The following is a 15,682-nucleotide window of genomic DNA, read 5'->3' as shown; positions in this document are numbered from 1 at the left end:
CTGAACAAGACACACAAGCTGAAACGTCAAGACTGGGCCAAGAAATATCTCAAGACTGATTTTTCTAAGATTTTATGGACTGATGAAATGAGAGTGAGTCTTGATGGGCCAGATGGATGGGCCCGTGGCTGGATTGGTAAAGGGCAGAGAGCTCCAGTCCGACTCAGACGCCAGCAAGTTGGAGGTGGAGTACTGGTTTGGGCTGGTATCATCAAAGATGAGCTTGTGGGGCCTTTTCGGGTTGAGGATGGAGTCAAGCTCAACTCCCAGTCCTACTGCCAGTTCCTGGAAGACACCTTCTTCAAGCAGTGGTACAGGAAGAAGTCTGCATCCTTCAAGAAAAACATGATTTTCATGCAGGACAATGCTCCATCACACGCGTCCAAGTACTCCACAGCGTGGCTGGCCAGAAAGGGTATAAAAGAAGGAAATCTAATGACATGGCCTCCTTGTTCACCTGATCTGAACCCCATTGAGAACCTGTGGTCCATCATCAAATGTGAGATTTACAAGGAGGGAAAACAGTACACCTCTCTGAACAGTGTCTGGGAGGCTGTGGTTGCTGCTGCACGCAATGTTGATGGTGAACAGATCAAAACACTGACAGAATCCATGGATTTCAGGCTTTTGAGTGTCCTTGCAAAGAAAGGTGGCTATATTGGTCACTGATTTGTTTTTGTTTTGTTTTTGAATGTCAGAAATGTATATTTGTGAATGTTGAGATGTTATATTGGTTTCACTGGTAATAATAAATAATTGAAATGGGTATATATTTTTTTTTGTTAAGTTGCCTAATAATTATGCACAGTGATAGTCACCTGCACACACAGATATCCCCCTAACATAGCTAAAACTAAAAACAAACTAAAAACTACTTCCAAAAATATTCAGCTTTGATATTAATGAGTTTTTTGGGTTCATTGAGAACATGGTTGTTGTTCAATAATACAATTAATCCTCAAAAATACAACTTGCCTAATAATTCTGCACTCCCTGTATGGCAGATACCTGAACAACTGCGCACTTCGGGTGTAAACTCGCCCCTATGTGGGCGTATTATACCTTCAAGTACCTAGGAGGCCATGTTTACAACAAGACCTAATAGATGGAAACCTCAGTAAGGCACTCGCTGTGATCAGGCAATCACTACTCCTCTGGACGCAACTACCACTGTTGCCTATGGGTAGAGTGTCCATAGCAAAAATGTTAATACTTCCCCTACTCCTTTCTTTCTTTTCAGCACTCCTGGAAATACTGAAGAAACCATTTTTTCTGGATCTACAACGCCGGCTCGCCTCTCTGATTTAGGGTGATAATAGACACAGGGTTAGGATCGGGACGATGACACCAGCACTAGCAATGGGAGGCTTAAGTGCCCCTGATTATGAGCTTCATTACGCTGCAGCCCAACTTCAGTGGCTACATGGCAAATCGTGTCCCGTGAGGGATACACTGGATCTCGGTGATGGCTCTTTGTAAGGGTGATTCCTGGCATGTCCCTCCCATCCCGCAATACTGAGTGTTCTAGTGAAGGTGGCAGTATGGTGCTGGAGGAAATATATACATCGCAGATGAGGGGAGTTGATAACTAGATGTCAGTGGGGTATACGCCATGGGGAGACTTGTGTGTAGAAGTTAGGCTCTGCATGTTTGAGGACCTGATGGAAGAGGGCGACTTTTCTGTTAAACACGGCCCTCTGTGAAGTGGCTGATAAGATGTGAGATCTCAAGAGAGATCTGTCCCGAGTGACTGGACCACTAGAACTGATGCAGATCACAACAAGCTAGAGACGAGCAATATCTGTTATTTATAGAACTTTGACTTGGAATCCCCTTGATCCCTGCTTCAAGCATCTGAAGGAGTGATGAGAAGACAAACTGTCAATAGAACTAATGGATGCTGTTCGGAAGAGCGATTAATATTTGGAAGAGCTGTCTGGGGTTCCATCAAATCGATCATGCAGAACTCTCAGTTCCACTTTACACAATTTAACTTTTTGCACCACATGTGCCTCTCCCCAGACAGAATGCAAAATGTACCCAGGCATACAAACACAATGTCCCAGATGCCAACAAAATTAAATGGACTGTATTCATATAGTGTGGATGTGCCCAGTGATCCTGGATTATTGGCAATCAGTGACCTCTTGCATTTCTACTATCACAACGTCCATACTACCCCATGACCCCACTCGTTGCATCCTTAACGCAGGTATAGTAATGAAAAAACAGGACAACTGATGAGCTTTCAGGGTCTGATGCTGGTGAAGCGCCATATTGCCATGTCCTGGAAAGCACCAACAGCCCCCTTAATTGCAGCATGGCAGACAGATGTGGTTTGTTGGGTATCAGCAGAGCTTTCAATACAAGCTGATACACGTGCTAGAGATGGGAGGTGTACCATCATGGAGCAATGGGATGACTATCTGACTAAATTGAAGGACCTGTTGGCCGTGGATGAGTGACACATGGATGTCTGGGAGGGGAGGCCCCGGGAAGGGACTAACCCCCTGATGAATGTCACTTTATATATGTCCATGCTGGGTGGGGAGGAAGGACGATTAGCATACTGCCTGCTTACACTTATTCTTTATTTCACTCCTTTAGACAGGGAAGGAATCACTTCTGGTACCCCTTTTTCTTGCACTTGGAATCTTGTGCGTGCCTCCCGCCTCTCAATTGTTCCATACTTAATTTGATTTTGTCATCCGATTGTTGAAGATGTATCTTGATGTGCACAGACCTTTGTTAAAATTAAAATCAATAAAAGTATTTAAAAAAGGAGTCAGGAGGAGAGGCCACCCAGGGCGCCCTGAAAGCTCAGACATCTGGATATACTACTCCCAAAGGGAGGGTACGGAAGCCCAGAGGGGAGGGGTAAGGAAAGGAAGGACTCACCACTGACTCTGTTCAGCCTCAGGATACAGATCATGGGCTGAGTGACCAGTCGAAGGGAGATTAAAGAAAGGGTGCCTAACACCTTGAGCTACTGTTCTTATGGATAGAGTTTTCTTTGGGTTGGGGACAGAAACCTGATGCAAAGGTGGAATGGGCCATATCACGTTATTGGCCATTGTGGTACTGGGATGCATCTGTGAGCAGGGTAAGGTGAGGTGCTGCAAAGATAGGGTCCACAAGTGGGGAGAATGGTTCCCCATGGTTCAGTTCAGTGGCTCAGGAGAGTGCAGACGGATGGGTCCAACTGAATTCAAAGACAAATAACTGACAAGTGCCCCTGCAGTACTGTCGTGAATGACTCTCGCCTATCAGCGAGACTGCTGGATTAGGGGCGACAACCCTTTTGTTTGTAGGTGACTGAGTCACTCCTACGCCAGTTAGAAGCTGTTGCCCCAAAGCTCCCTGGCTCTCTAGCAGTACCTCACCAAAACCCTAAGTAGTAGAGGTGATTTCTGGCAGCCTAGTGCATGGACTCTGAAGACCTCTCAGGGAAGTTGTGGTGTAACAATCCTTACCCCTTTTCTCTTGTCAGGAAAAAGCCTCTTACACACACACACAGTCAATGAAGATGATGCTGAATAGTTTTAATGTATTTCTTGAAAAGACTGCAATATACAATAAAATGTATGTGCTGTAATGATTATGACAATGAAAAATAACAGAAGCAGAATGGTGAGGATAAAAAGGGTAAATATGAAACCCCCCAACAGACTACAATGACATGAAATATGTAATTCCTAGTAATAAGGCCTAAACCCTACCCTAAAGCGAGAGTTGGGCATGATAAGCATAATCTGTCAATACAGTGTCCATGGGAGATGCCCCAAACCCTGTTACCTTGGGATGAGATCAAACCCTTAGTCTCCAGATCAGAAATCGTAGAGATGCAAGGCTGAGATTTGCTGGAAAGTGGCGTGGAGTCTAGATTATGTATCCTGGTGGTACCCCCTCTAATGACCTTGGTCTTGCAAAGTGTTTTTATAAGACACATGTTGTTTGTGCCGGAATCCTGATGTAAGTATGTACCTAAACATCAGATTGTGTGTGCAAACTTGTGTCTGCAATTACATAACAAATACTGACATGTCACCTTCTGTTCTTGTCAACGTAAAACAAAAGGAGCATGGTGACATCATCCGCGTACATCACTCATAATGACGCTTTCTCAGAATGACACTGATTAGGAAAATGAAACATTTCTCTAAAACGCATGCATCTGCAACCAGTGCTAAAAGGAAATACATAATTAAATAGAATAAAACAGAGCTTTATTAATAGGTCATCGAGAACTAGGTAAAATGAGGCAAACAGGTCCCAAGTCACACCCCTAAGGTAGGCCATTGGTTGCCCATAGGGCAGGGAACTGTGTAATTAAAAGGCAGGACATGTACTACTTAGTTTTACATGTCCTAGTAGTGGACAAACTCCCAAATTTGTTTTTTAACTACTATGAAGCCTACCCGCCCCCACCACGGGATAACATTGGTGATTCCCTATTACATTTAATACACTGTAATTCCTAAACCAAATGAGCTAGCTATCTCATGTTTGGTACCTATGAACTTGTAATGATAAACCCTCTTTAATGTAAAGTCAAATCTATTGTTACAAGTTTGAAAATGGCACTTTTAGAAAGTAAGCATTTTCCTGCCCTTAGCCTTCTGTACCCACAGCCTACCTTAGGTCACATGACTGGGTGTAACTGACAGTTGGGACTTTGTGACTTCACCTCAGACAGTCACAAAATAGTGGGATTAACAAAGCCTGAATGGGCCTTTAAGTGACTTGATTAGGGGGAATGGGAGGGGGGAAGAGCTAAGAACAGCCACACTTGCACATGTATAGGCTGGGCTCTGCCACTATCCATAATAAGCTTGATGACCCTGTATTGTCATCACAGCCAGCTAGGAGCCAGGGCAGAGGAAGCAGGAAGCTACTGGAACTTCAAAGAACCCTTCTGGAAACTTCTCCCAACTTCTAAGAGCAGGGCACTAAGATATAAAATGAAGGCTCTCAGATCCACTCTTCAGTTCACTACTGGCCCTGCAGCTGTGACCTGCTGTGCACTCTGTCAGACTGCTGCTGTACCTGGAAGGATTGCTTTGCTGCCTGGAGCCTGCCTTAAACCTTCAGAGGCCAGCCCTGCTGTGAAACCCTGTATCTTCACCTGCATCCAGGACTTGAGAAATTAATCTGAGGGCTAGCTTAGCTGGTCTCCTGTTCAGAGCCACAGGGACATAACAGGCTCCCATTATCTTGAACCCTTACCTGGACCTAGCCTGAGTGAGTTGTGAACCCCCAAGTGCCCTCCAACCACTCCTGGACACTTGCTTGCGGTGTGAAAGGTTGCCATTCTTTGTAAAACTGAGGACTTGCTATTTTGAACCTTAAACTTTAAGAATTCATAACTCCGGTTCTCCTATTTGTATTTGGATGGTTTTGGTGTCAAATTATTTATTAAAAGTTTCTCTATGTTTTGGGTTGTCATTTTATTGTGTTGTGTTTTCACTGTATTGCTGTTTGTGTACTGCATAAATACTTCACACATTGCCTCTAAGTGTATCCTGACTGCTTTTTGTGTCAAGTTACCCAGGGTTAAGCACAGGTTAAATTAGTGACATTTTGTGGTTAACCCTGCAAGCATTGTGGCTGTTGCATGACCAAGGCTCACACTCTAGTCAACCAACAACCCAATTTCTCACAATAGCCAAGTGAACTGTGCATGACTTCACAGGGTTGGAGTCTGGGGTGGACAGTTAATAAAGTGAGAACGCAACAATTACCCAATAGAGAAACATGACAGCTGTCCAGTCCAGTGCTTGCCTTTATTAAGAAGATAACTTCTTTATTATCCATACTATGCAAACAGGATCTAAACATTGGTTTTATTGAGGCTCTGTAGGTAAAAGACATGACATGCATGATAAATGGTGTTTCCAATCTTAAATTGTGATTTTAATGGTTTAATGATTGCTTTTATTGTAATGGTTTAATGACTGAGTTTTATGTTTAAGTCATTTTAATTGCTTTTCGGTGGAGTGCAAAAGGATCAAGTGGAAAGTGTTTAAAGTGAAAAAAATAAAATATTAAGCACTTTTGTGTGATTATATTTTGGTGTAGTAGTGTTCTAAAATATGTTTGTTGTGCTTCATTCCAGGAGCTCAAAGGGGAAACATGGGGATTTTCATCCAAAGTGATGTGTTTTATTAATGGCCGCCTGTTAGGGGATGATAAAGATTTGGTGAAATGGGCAAATGAACACTGGGGTTACCAGGACTTCAGACCCCTGTCACTCTACATTGCTCTCGCAGAGGATTTCTGTTCTAGGCTGATGAAAGACACCAAGGCAAGTATGACAGATATAATTTATAACTAAAGTCGATAACGTTTCCTTTATGGTAAACCAATTACTTTTATACCATAGGCTCTCCCGTGTTTACAACTAGTGGGTATTCTTGTAGGTCAGTGTCAGGTAGAGCCTGCTTCTCAAAGTTGATAATGCAGTGCGTGCATGTTCCTCTTATACCCTAACGGTCATGAGGCCATATTGTTTAGATTTTGTTTATTTCAAAGTAAAAACGTGCGCCACAACGAAAATGTTGGCCTTTAACAAAAGTACCCACTATGCAATGTTTTGCTCCGTTTTGTTTTTAACTTTATTACTTACACTGTAAACGTCATCTTTGGATACCTTTCATAACACCTTCGTTTGGGAGTACAGTTTTTTCTGCTAATGATATTGCTTCATGAAAGAAGCCCTGACCGCATGCTTCCATATTGTTGTTGCCCAAGTTGTTGCTTCTTAATGGGATTTTCTTTCTTCGATAGCAGAGAGCAACACAGGCAGAGTTGCCCATATAGTCCTTATTAGTAAAAAGTCAGACCTATTGGTTTTGCCAATACTTCTTTTTATTTTATGTGTAGGTATCTGATAGCAATATTACAAAAGTCTGCTTTTAGACCAGGCAAAATAGTCCCAGCACCAATATATTGCAGTGTTCAGGTGCTTACCATTATTTCTGCAGATATTTTTCAAGCAGGGTGCTTTAAATTAATAATAGGCCTCCCTTTTGCACCATAACGTGCCAAAGAAGCAGGCCTTTCGTCCCTCAAATAACAGTAGATCACGACTGGGTTCATGTCAGGAGCAATGTATTTTTCCAGAAAAGGTTCCCACGTCAAAGCCTGCAATGAATGAAGTACTCTGCAATTAAGTACTTTAAGGGAAGTGGCCAATGCCTCAGCTATTTTGGAGTAGGCCATTGAAATTGAAGAACTTAAAGGAGCCTTATAATCTACCTGGGAGGCACTTGTGCAGCTTTAACCATCACTGCCACCTCTGCTTACAGCAAAAGGCAAAACACCCCCAGTTTTCCAGAAATTGTCGCAGCGAAAACATTATCCTCAGTTACTCCAATAATGGAATGCACTACATTGTTACATCTTTTCATCATTTTAATTCCACATACAGATTCTCTCTCTGATGCACCCTGCTTGCCAGAAACTCATACCAAGCCTTGTTACAATTTTACTGGGCGACAAAGCCAGTAACTTCTCAATCAGCTCATGAATCCTTGTCATCTGAAAATGTCTTGACCTGTAAAGCGCAGCTCATCATGCAACACCTAAATTAAACCATTAAACGCAGCCAAGAAAGACTTCCATACTTTCAGAACTGCTTGCAGTCCTGCGTAATATCTTACTCTGTGATGGGGCAGTACAGCTTCAGAAAACCCTGAAATATTGCAAAATTGCCTACCTTCCGAAAGGGAAATGGCCTGGATGAACCTGAACTTCCTCAGCTCCATTATAAATCCAGGATTTTTAAAACACGGTAAATCACCCCTGAGGCTCTCAAGGTGCTGAATTGTAGGCACAGGGAGAATAAGTGATAAGTGAAGGAAATTGTCTGCAACTGTAGTGTGTTGAATTATTTCAAGACCACAAACCATATAGTATTGTGTGACAATAATTGTATGATGTCATGTGCAATGTCATCAGTGATGTAATCAATGATGCCATTTAACATGTCATGAGTGATGCTATATGTAAGGTCATAAGCAGTGCATGGCGGGGGACACAATATTAGCTTAATAAACTATAAGTGGTGAATTTGAATATTTTGTTTTTTAAAACAACAGTTGTTATAGTATTACAAGGCCTTCCTTTAACCTTTTGATTTGTCAGTGAATTTCTAGGGTCTTTTAATATAAGCTAAAATCTTAGTACCTTATCTAACTAAAATGTCACTTTAACCTTTGTTAGTATTTTTTTATTTAAAGTAACATATTATTACCCGACCTAACTATAACATCACTTTACCCTTTGTTTTCTTGGTGAATATCTAGGTTTTTCTTAAACATAAAGTAAGATCTTACCTACCTATAACGTCACTTTAATCATTGGTTTTTTTCTGTGAATGTCTGGGTTATTTTGATTGTGTTTACCACACTCCCCCATTGAGCTTTACTTTTGACCATGCACAGTAGCGGGTTAGACCAGGTCCTGGCCTCAGGCCAGGCCCTGCACCGACCCCTCCACAGTCACTCAACCCCCTACCACATTTACAAAAAAAAACTTTTCAAGTATGGAAATTCTCCTGTGGTATCCTAGCACTCCAGGACAGTGCAGGCTTCATTTTTGACTCTTGCCTAGTCTGGCGGTACCCCCCAGCACTCTCACAGGACCTCAAGGGAGTGTAGCGCTGGGTCCCGCAGGACCAGAGAGGAGGTCATGTAGGGTGCCACTGGTGTACCTTGGGACTCGCAGCATGAAAATGTTTTTTTTTTTTTAATTTAGTTCCAGGGGTCCCAAGGGTCAAGGGTTCAGGGTATCCTAACTGTGCCCCTTTGTACCTTACGTTTTTCTAAAACTCAGGACATTGGGACTGAAGCTCCAGGTCCTTAAAATGGCAGCCCAAACATTTATGTTGATGTTGCTCCCAGCCAATCATTCTGCAGTACCAAAGGGGCTGACTGTAAAAAAAGCCCTCTTGGCCAATGAGAATGCTCTGTTTTTCAAATTTGTTATACCAGAGGAATATTGTGGTACACCCTTGGGACCAATCTCCCAAATATCACTATATTTTGAAGCTTAATTTCTCTAAACGGCTGAACAGATTTACACAAAAAAACAAACACATTTTCTGAGTAAAGATCTAGCTTTCGGCCAACTTTGGTGCAATTCTTTTCTGCCATGTTTTCTGTATCGTCTCTTAAAATTCCTATGGAATTTTGCTAAACTTGTTTTGGACCCCCCCCCTATTTTTCTCAGTCCCACTTGACAAATCACCCTGAAACGTTCCAGGAAGGAGCTGAGGTAGAAGAACTTTATTCTGGAAAGTTTTGCGAAGATTCATCAAACTGCACCAAAGTTATTGGCAAAATAAAAAATTGCTCTTCCGATGGAAACTCCGACCTAAATATAATTACACATATTACAAAAGTTTGTTTTATATACTTATTTCTTATAAGATGCCCCCTTGCCCCTTTTATTTTATTTTTTTATTAAATGTCCATTTACCATTTCAAAATATTAATATGTTTTTAAATTAGTTACAAAATATTCTCTATTGAAAGTTAACACATTTTATTTTTGAAAATGCGTTGCCAAATTATGATTACAGATTGTTAGCTAAATATATTTTTTTCGTGCAAGAGAATGCAATGATTAATATGGTCGAAGAAGGCGTAGCCACGGGCGTCAAGATGGTGGTCGCACTCTAGGACCCCTCCGTCATCCACCCGAACGTTCTGCCTTCCTGGGTCCTGTTCCCCCATTTCATGGACCGCCGAGTGTGCCCTGGTGACTGCAGCCCCTGATGAGCCGGGAGCTGTGACGGCTCGGGGCCCAGAGACGTTGTCAAAAGACCAGGCGCGCGGCACCTGGGGCTGGCCGCCCGGTGCCTGAGGCCGAGAAGTGGGCTCCCGGCCGGAGCGTCCCTGCGGAGGTGAGCGGGGACCGCCGGCGCTGGAGTTGTGCGCCATGCCGGTGCAGCCGGGGGCTTGGGCAGCCGCGTGCCTGGAGGCAAGGTCCGGGCCGGTAGGACGTCTGGGCCGGCCCGGCCCTACGCACGCTCGAGTCTCTCGGGGGCTGGCCCTCCCCCGAGACCTGGCTGCTCCCCCCTTGGACGCGGGGTTGGAGTGGAGGCGGCGACGAGGCCTCGGACTCCCCGGGGCCGGAGATTGACTCCCGTGGGAGTCGGAGAGAAGAAGCAAGGGCCGTGGAGTCGGCCCCCCCTCTCCCCACCAGGAACTTGAATAAGGTGGGCCCGGAGGCCGAAATCAAGCCTGAGCACAAACGAACGGATTCGGCTGAAAGGCCTTGGGTTGTCTGGCCGGCCCGCTGTTGTGGTGGGCGGCGGCCGAACGAGACCAAGCGGAGACAATACCATAGGGCTGGAGGGGCCACCAGAGTCCCTGAGTCCCCGCCGCGCGTCCTGGGTGAGTGGAGGCAGCTTGGCCTCAACTAAGGGGAAAGAAAAGAAAAGGGGGAATCATACCTGAAAGCGGGGGTGACCGACACAACCGAGTCTGCGGAAGCACACCAGGACACCAAAACGCCGTGGATGAACAGCGGCCAGCAACCGCTGAGCCAAACAACACTGGATGCACCCGGTAAGAGGCCGTCAGTCCCAGATATCCAGCTAAAAGACTTTCTTCCGGCATGCTGACCCGAAGGGAAAGGCACCCCCCCTCTGCTGGTCGGGCAGGGAAGCTCGTTGTGACCGGGGGGTGGACACCTCTCTGCTCCCGGTCTCGTGATTCCGCTGGGGAACCTAATACCCCACCCCGTGACTACTGACCCACAAGCCGGCATCCTTGGCTGACCACACGTTGAGGTCTAATGGACTTGTGGCTGCCTTTGTTGAGATGAGTGGGAGGCTCGCGACGTGACCGACCCCAATCCGCACGAACAGACAACGCCTCCGTTACCCTCGCCTGCTCCAAAGGAAAAGATGGGGAAAGATAGAGCCTCAAGACAGATGCAGCCCTCCCAACAGAGGAGGATTGACCAGTTTACCACACCGGCGGCTCCCCGGAACGCTGGCGACACGTCGTCCAATGAACCCGCCCCGGACGGGGTCAGTGCTATCCTTCAGGAAATCCAAACATCACAGCGGGCAGTGGAAACCAAGATTGTAGAGGTGAGGGAGGACATGGGCCTCATGAGACAAGATCTTAGGAATGCAGTGGGCCGAATCACGGAAGTGGAGAGCCGTGTTTCCCAGACAGAAAACGAATTGACCGACCTCAGAACCAAGGCGGCCCAACTACAAACTCGAACTGGGGAACTTCACCGCCGAGCCGAAGATGCCTGAAAATCGCTCCCGGCGCAACAACATACACTTCGTTGGCTTCCCGGAAGACGCAGAGGATAGCAAGGTTCCAGAGTTTCTGGAAAATTGGATTAAGTCTTGGATGCCAGAACACACTCGATTGAACGTGCGCACAGGGCTCTGGCCCCGCGGCCCCCACCGGGTGGGCCTCGGAGACCCATGATCGCACGCTTTCTCAACTTCAAAGACCGAGACGCCATCCTTAGAGAAGCCAGGCGTACCCCCGACCTCCTTTGGGATAACCAAATAATTTAGATTTTTCCAGACTACACCCGGGAGGTCCAGGCCAGGCGTTGTTCGTACAAACAGGTAAAGCAAAAGCTAAGAGCGATGCAGCTCTCCTACATGCTCCTCTTTCCCTCACGCCTAAAGGTCCTCCTGGCCGGCAAAACACACTTTTTTGAATCACCTGAGGAGGCATGGGAATGGCTCGCAGAGGAAAGTACTGAGACCCGGAGGGATCACGCCGACTCCTCCTCCGGGGGGACCAAGGGGGGGGGACTCAGCCCCCGGTTGGACGCGCGGAGAGGTCGGAAACGCACGAGGTCCAGGCGTGGGAGGCAAAGGAACATTGGTGCACCGGCGGAGGAAGACACTCAGCCCAATCTGAACCCCCTGGCGATCGAGGGGGATGGGGTCTCTTCGGTGATCCGGGCAGCGAAAGGGGATGCAGGAGAAGAACGCTTGAGCCAGTCCCCTGCACTTGGTTAATGTGGCTTTAAATATAGTGGGTCCCGGCACACAAGGGGAATGACCATAATGGTTACCGATTCGAACGGGTGAAACGGGACCGTATTCACGTTAACATGTTATAACATGTTCCAACTCCCTCTTATGGTAGAAGTTCATTAGTTGATTGCAAATGATCCGCTATAAAGGAGGGGTCCAACACTCCATTTAGTGACAGTCCATATGACTGTGACACCCCGGTTGGGTTTTCGGGCGACAGATGCTTCCAGGGTAGAAGTATGGGGTGGGGGGAGGTTGAAGGGCACAAAGTTTCCATTACGGTTTAGTAAAGTTGTTTTGGTAAGTTTCCTTAGTTGCACCTACACCTGTCATAACGATCCTCTTTACCGAAAGCACTCGCCCCCAGGTCCCCACATGGGCTCACGAAACTTTACCACACGCTTACTATGCACACAGTTCCCTCTTTGACACAGATTCTCTCATGGAATGTGAACGGTCTTTTGGACAAAATAAAGAGATCCGCAGTGTTCAGCACCCTACGCAGATATGCCCCTTCAGTGGTCCTTCTACAGGAGACCCACTTACTTGGCACTAAATGCCCCATGCTAGCACGGGGAGGCTTCGACAAGGTTTTCCATGCAGCATTCGCAAGAGGCTCTAGGGGAGTAGCTATTCTACTACACCGTTCACTACTCATAGTGGTCACCACCACGCAATCAGACCCATAAGGTAGGTTTGTAACGGTGACCGGCACGCTGCATGGATCACAGTTTAATCTTGTGTGTGCCTATGCACCCCCCTGCAGGCTTTGATACCTTTTTACTCGCTCTCCGCCGGGTACTGACAGATCTCCCCCAGGGAATTACAATAATTGGAGGGGACTTCAGTTCTGTCCTGGACCCAAAACTTGATGTGTCCGGGCCTATATCCGTCACTCGCTCTGGGAGGGCGTCAAGCTTGAACGGGTGGGCTGCAGGTCTGGGCCTCTGTGAGGTGTGGAGGACCTGGCACCCTACATCGAAACAGTACACACACACCTCGGCTGCCCACCATTCACAGGCCAGGATTGATCTTGCGTTTATTCCCGCACTGGATATCACTAGGGTCACAGGTGCAGAGATATTACCCCGAGGTGTCTCAGACCACTCCCCAATACGAATCCGATTGGATGACGTTGACCCGACCAGGCACCCAACGTGGCGCATGAACGCATGGTACCTACAGGACAAGGACTATACCCTCGAGATAAGGGAAGATCTTACCCAGTATTTTGAGTAGAACCTATGGGCGGGGTGTAAGGCCACACTTGGAGGCTACGCGAAACACCTTGTGCGCGCCCAGGAACGAGCATGCAATGCCCAGGTGGTAGATCTCGAAGCCAAGGCACTAAACCTTAAGCGACGGGAGACCTCCTCCGCCTCAGCGTCAGTCCCAAGACGCCATACCATGTTTAGAGAAGAAATAAAACAATTGGTATTAGATTCGGCAAAACATGACTGGCGAGCATCAGCAGCTCGTGTGTACGGCTGGGGAGATAAAAACGGCAAACTCCTGACGCCCACTGGTTAGCCTCACGCCCACTAGCTGACAGAGTCATCCCTGAGGTTGTGGATGAAACGGGCTCACTTGCGAAGACCCCTACCGAAATCGCTCAGAGTTTTCCCTCCTAATACGCACAACTATACACGGAACGGCCTCGGCCTCAGGCCGAGACGGAGTCCCCCCTCTTGGACGACATTGTCCTTCCTAAGGTATCACAGGTGACGAGGGAGAACCTAGATGAACCCTTAACGCTGGCCGAAATTACAGCAGCCATATCCAACCGGTCCTCGGTCAAAACGACGGTTTCCCATCTAAACTTTACAACAGATGCGGAGACATTCTAGGTCCCCACCTTCTTAACATGTACGACAAAGCTGAGAAGACCGGCCGTTTCCCTGCCGGAATCGACCAAGCCACAATAGTAGTAATCCCGAAGACCCAACCACCGTCACGTAACCGCTCGGCGTATAGACCCATCTCACTCCTGAATACCGAGATTAAGGTACTGTCAACTGTGCTCGCGACCAGGCTGAAGGAAGCTCTCCCCTCACTGGTACACCCAGACCAGTGTGGATTCATGCCGTCACGAAGTACCAGACACTGCATTAGACGGTTGAACGTCGCACTGGCGCACCGCAACATTCTGACTCGGTCCCCTTTGGCTCTTCTCCTGCTCAACTTTGTAAAAGCCTTTGACACTGTGGACTGGTCCTACCTGGAGCAAGTCCTAAGACATAATGGAATCGGACCCAAATACCGCGGCCTTGTTAAGCTACTCTATTCCAACCCAACCGCGTGTATTCAAGTGAACGGGGTAGCCTCCAAATCTTTTCCCATTCGTCGTGGTACCCGCCAGGGATGCCCACTATCCCCGTTGCTGTTTGCCCTTGCGATTGAACCACTGGCGAAGCTGTTGAGGGAGGACCCCCTGCTAGAGGGCTGATCGTGGCCTACGGGCCCAGAGGATCGAGTAGCATTGTACGCGGACGATGTCCTCATCTACTTTTCTAACCCTGCCACAAGTGGCCCACGAATCTTACAACTTCTAGATCTTTTCTCTCAAGCCTCTGGTCTGACTTTAAACCCAAGCAAATCCCTACTGGTCCCGTTACACCCGTCCAGAGACTGTGTCGACTGGCAACAGGACATCCCGATCCGTCGCAATAGTTTTAAATACCTAGGTGTTCATATAGCTACGTTACCCGAACTAGCATGGGAGCTTAACATTACCCCACTCATTAGGAGCACTAAGAAAGATCTCACACGCTGGCGGAACCTACCCCTCAATCTATTGGGCAGAATAGCACTATACAAAATGATGATACTCCCCAGATTCCTATACCAACTACAGAACTTCCCATTCCCGGTCCCCCGGAAGTGGTTCAAAGAAGTGGAGGCAGTAGCGCGCCAATTTTTGTGGCACGGCTCCTGCCCCAAATTATCCTTCGTTACATGCCAAAGAGATGTCCACGACGGGGGGCTGGGGATGTCTAATATCTACTTTTATTATTTGGCTATGCACTTACTAGTGGTTAACGACTGGCTGGCAGGAGGATGGACAGACCCAGCGTTCAGACTAGAACTCCAAGCAGTGGGCTACAACAGACTTTTTAGTGCACTATATGGGGGCCCGATTCCGCAGACCATCCCAGAAGTGACTAGAATAATCCTCTTGGGGTGGTAAGTGGCCCAGAGGACATTGAGTTGGTGGAACCGCCTCACTCAGCAGACCCCCCTTTGGCAGGGGAAGTGGTTGGGGGAAGTCACAGCATTGGAAGGCTTCAGGAAATGGGATATCATCGGGATATCTACCCTCGGGGACATCTGGGGTGGGTCACATATGCAAACCTTTGAGGAGCTCCAGGGAATTTACTCACTGAATAGTACCCAATTCCATAAGTACCTACAACTCAGACATGCTCTGCTAACACACATACGACCAGGGGACAACATTCCCGAACACAGCCCTCTAGAAGCAAAGGTCCTGATGGGAAACCTGGGTAAAGGGGGTATCTCCCAGATATATCGCTCCATCCTCACTAACACATCCCCCTCCCTCGAGGGGCTCCGTCAGAAATGGGAAGGGTGGGTTGGCCCCTTAGATGATACAGACTGGAGGGAAGTATTAATGGTCCCCCACTCAACGGCCATAAC

General features: G+C 47.1%; 1 protein-coding gene across 1 annotated transcript in view; it reads left to right on the top strand.

The window, feature by feature from the left end:
• Positions 1–15,682, top strand: part of PPIL6 (peptidylprolyl isomerase like 6) — a 213,458-nt gene that overhangs the window by 51,198 nt on the left and 146,578 nt on the right. Inside the window, exon 3 of the mRNA XM_069235469.1 lies at positions 6,116–6,304. Coding sequence (XP_069091570.1) covers positions 6,116–6,304 — 189 coding nt within the window. The remainder of the gene's footprint in view (positions 1–6,115; positions 6,305–15,682) is intronic.

The sequence above is a fragment of the Pleurodeles waltl genome, chromosome 5, assembly GCF_031143425.1.
Source record: "Pleurodeles waltl isolate 20211129_DDA chromosome 5, aPleWal1.hap1.20221129, whole genome shotgun sequence".
Classification (NCBI taxonomy): Eukaryota; Metazoa; Chordata; class Amphibia; order Caudata; family Salamandridae; genus Pleurodeles; species Pleurodeles waltl.
The sequence above is the reverse complement of the archived record's forward strand: the minus strand, read 5'-3'. Positions and strand labels throughout refer to the sequence as shown.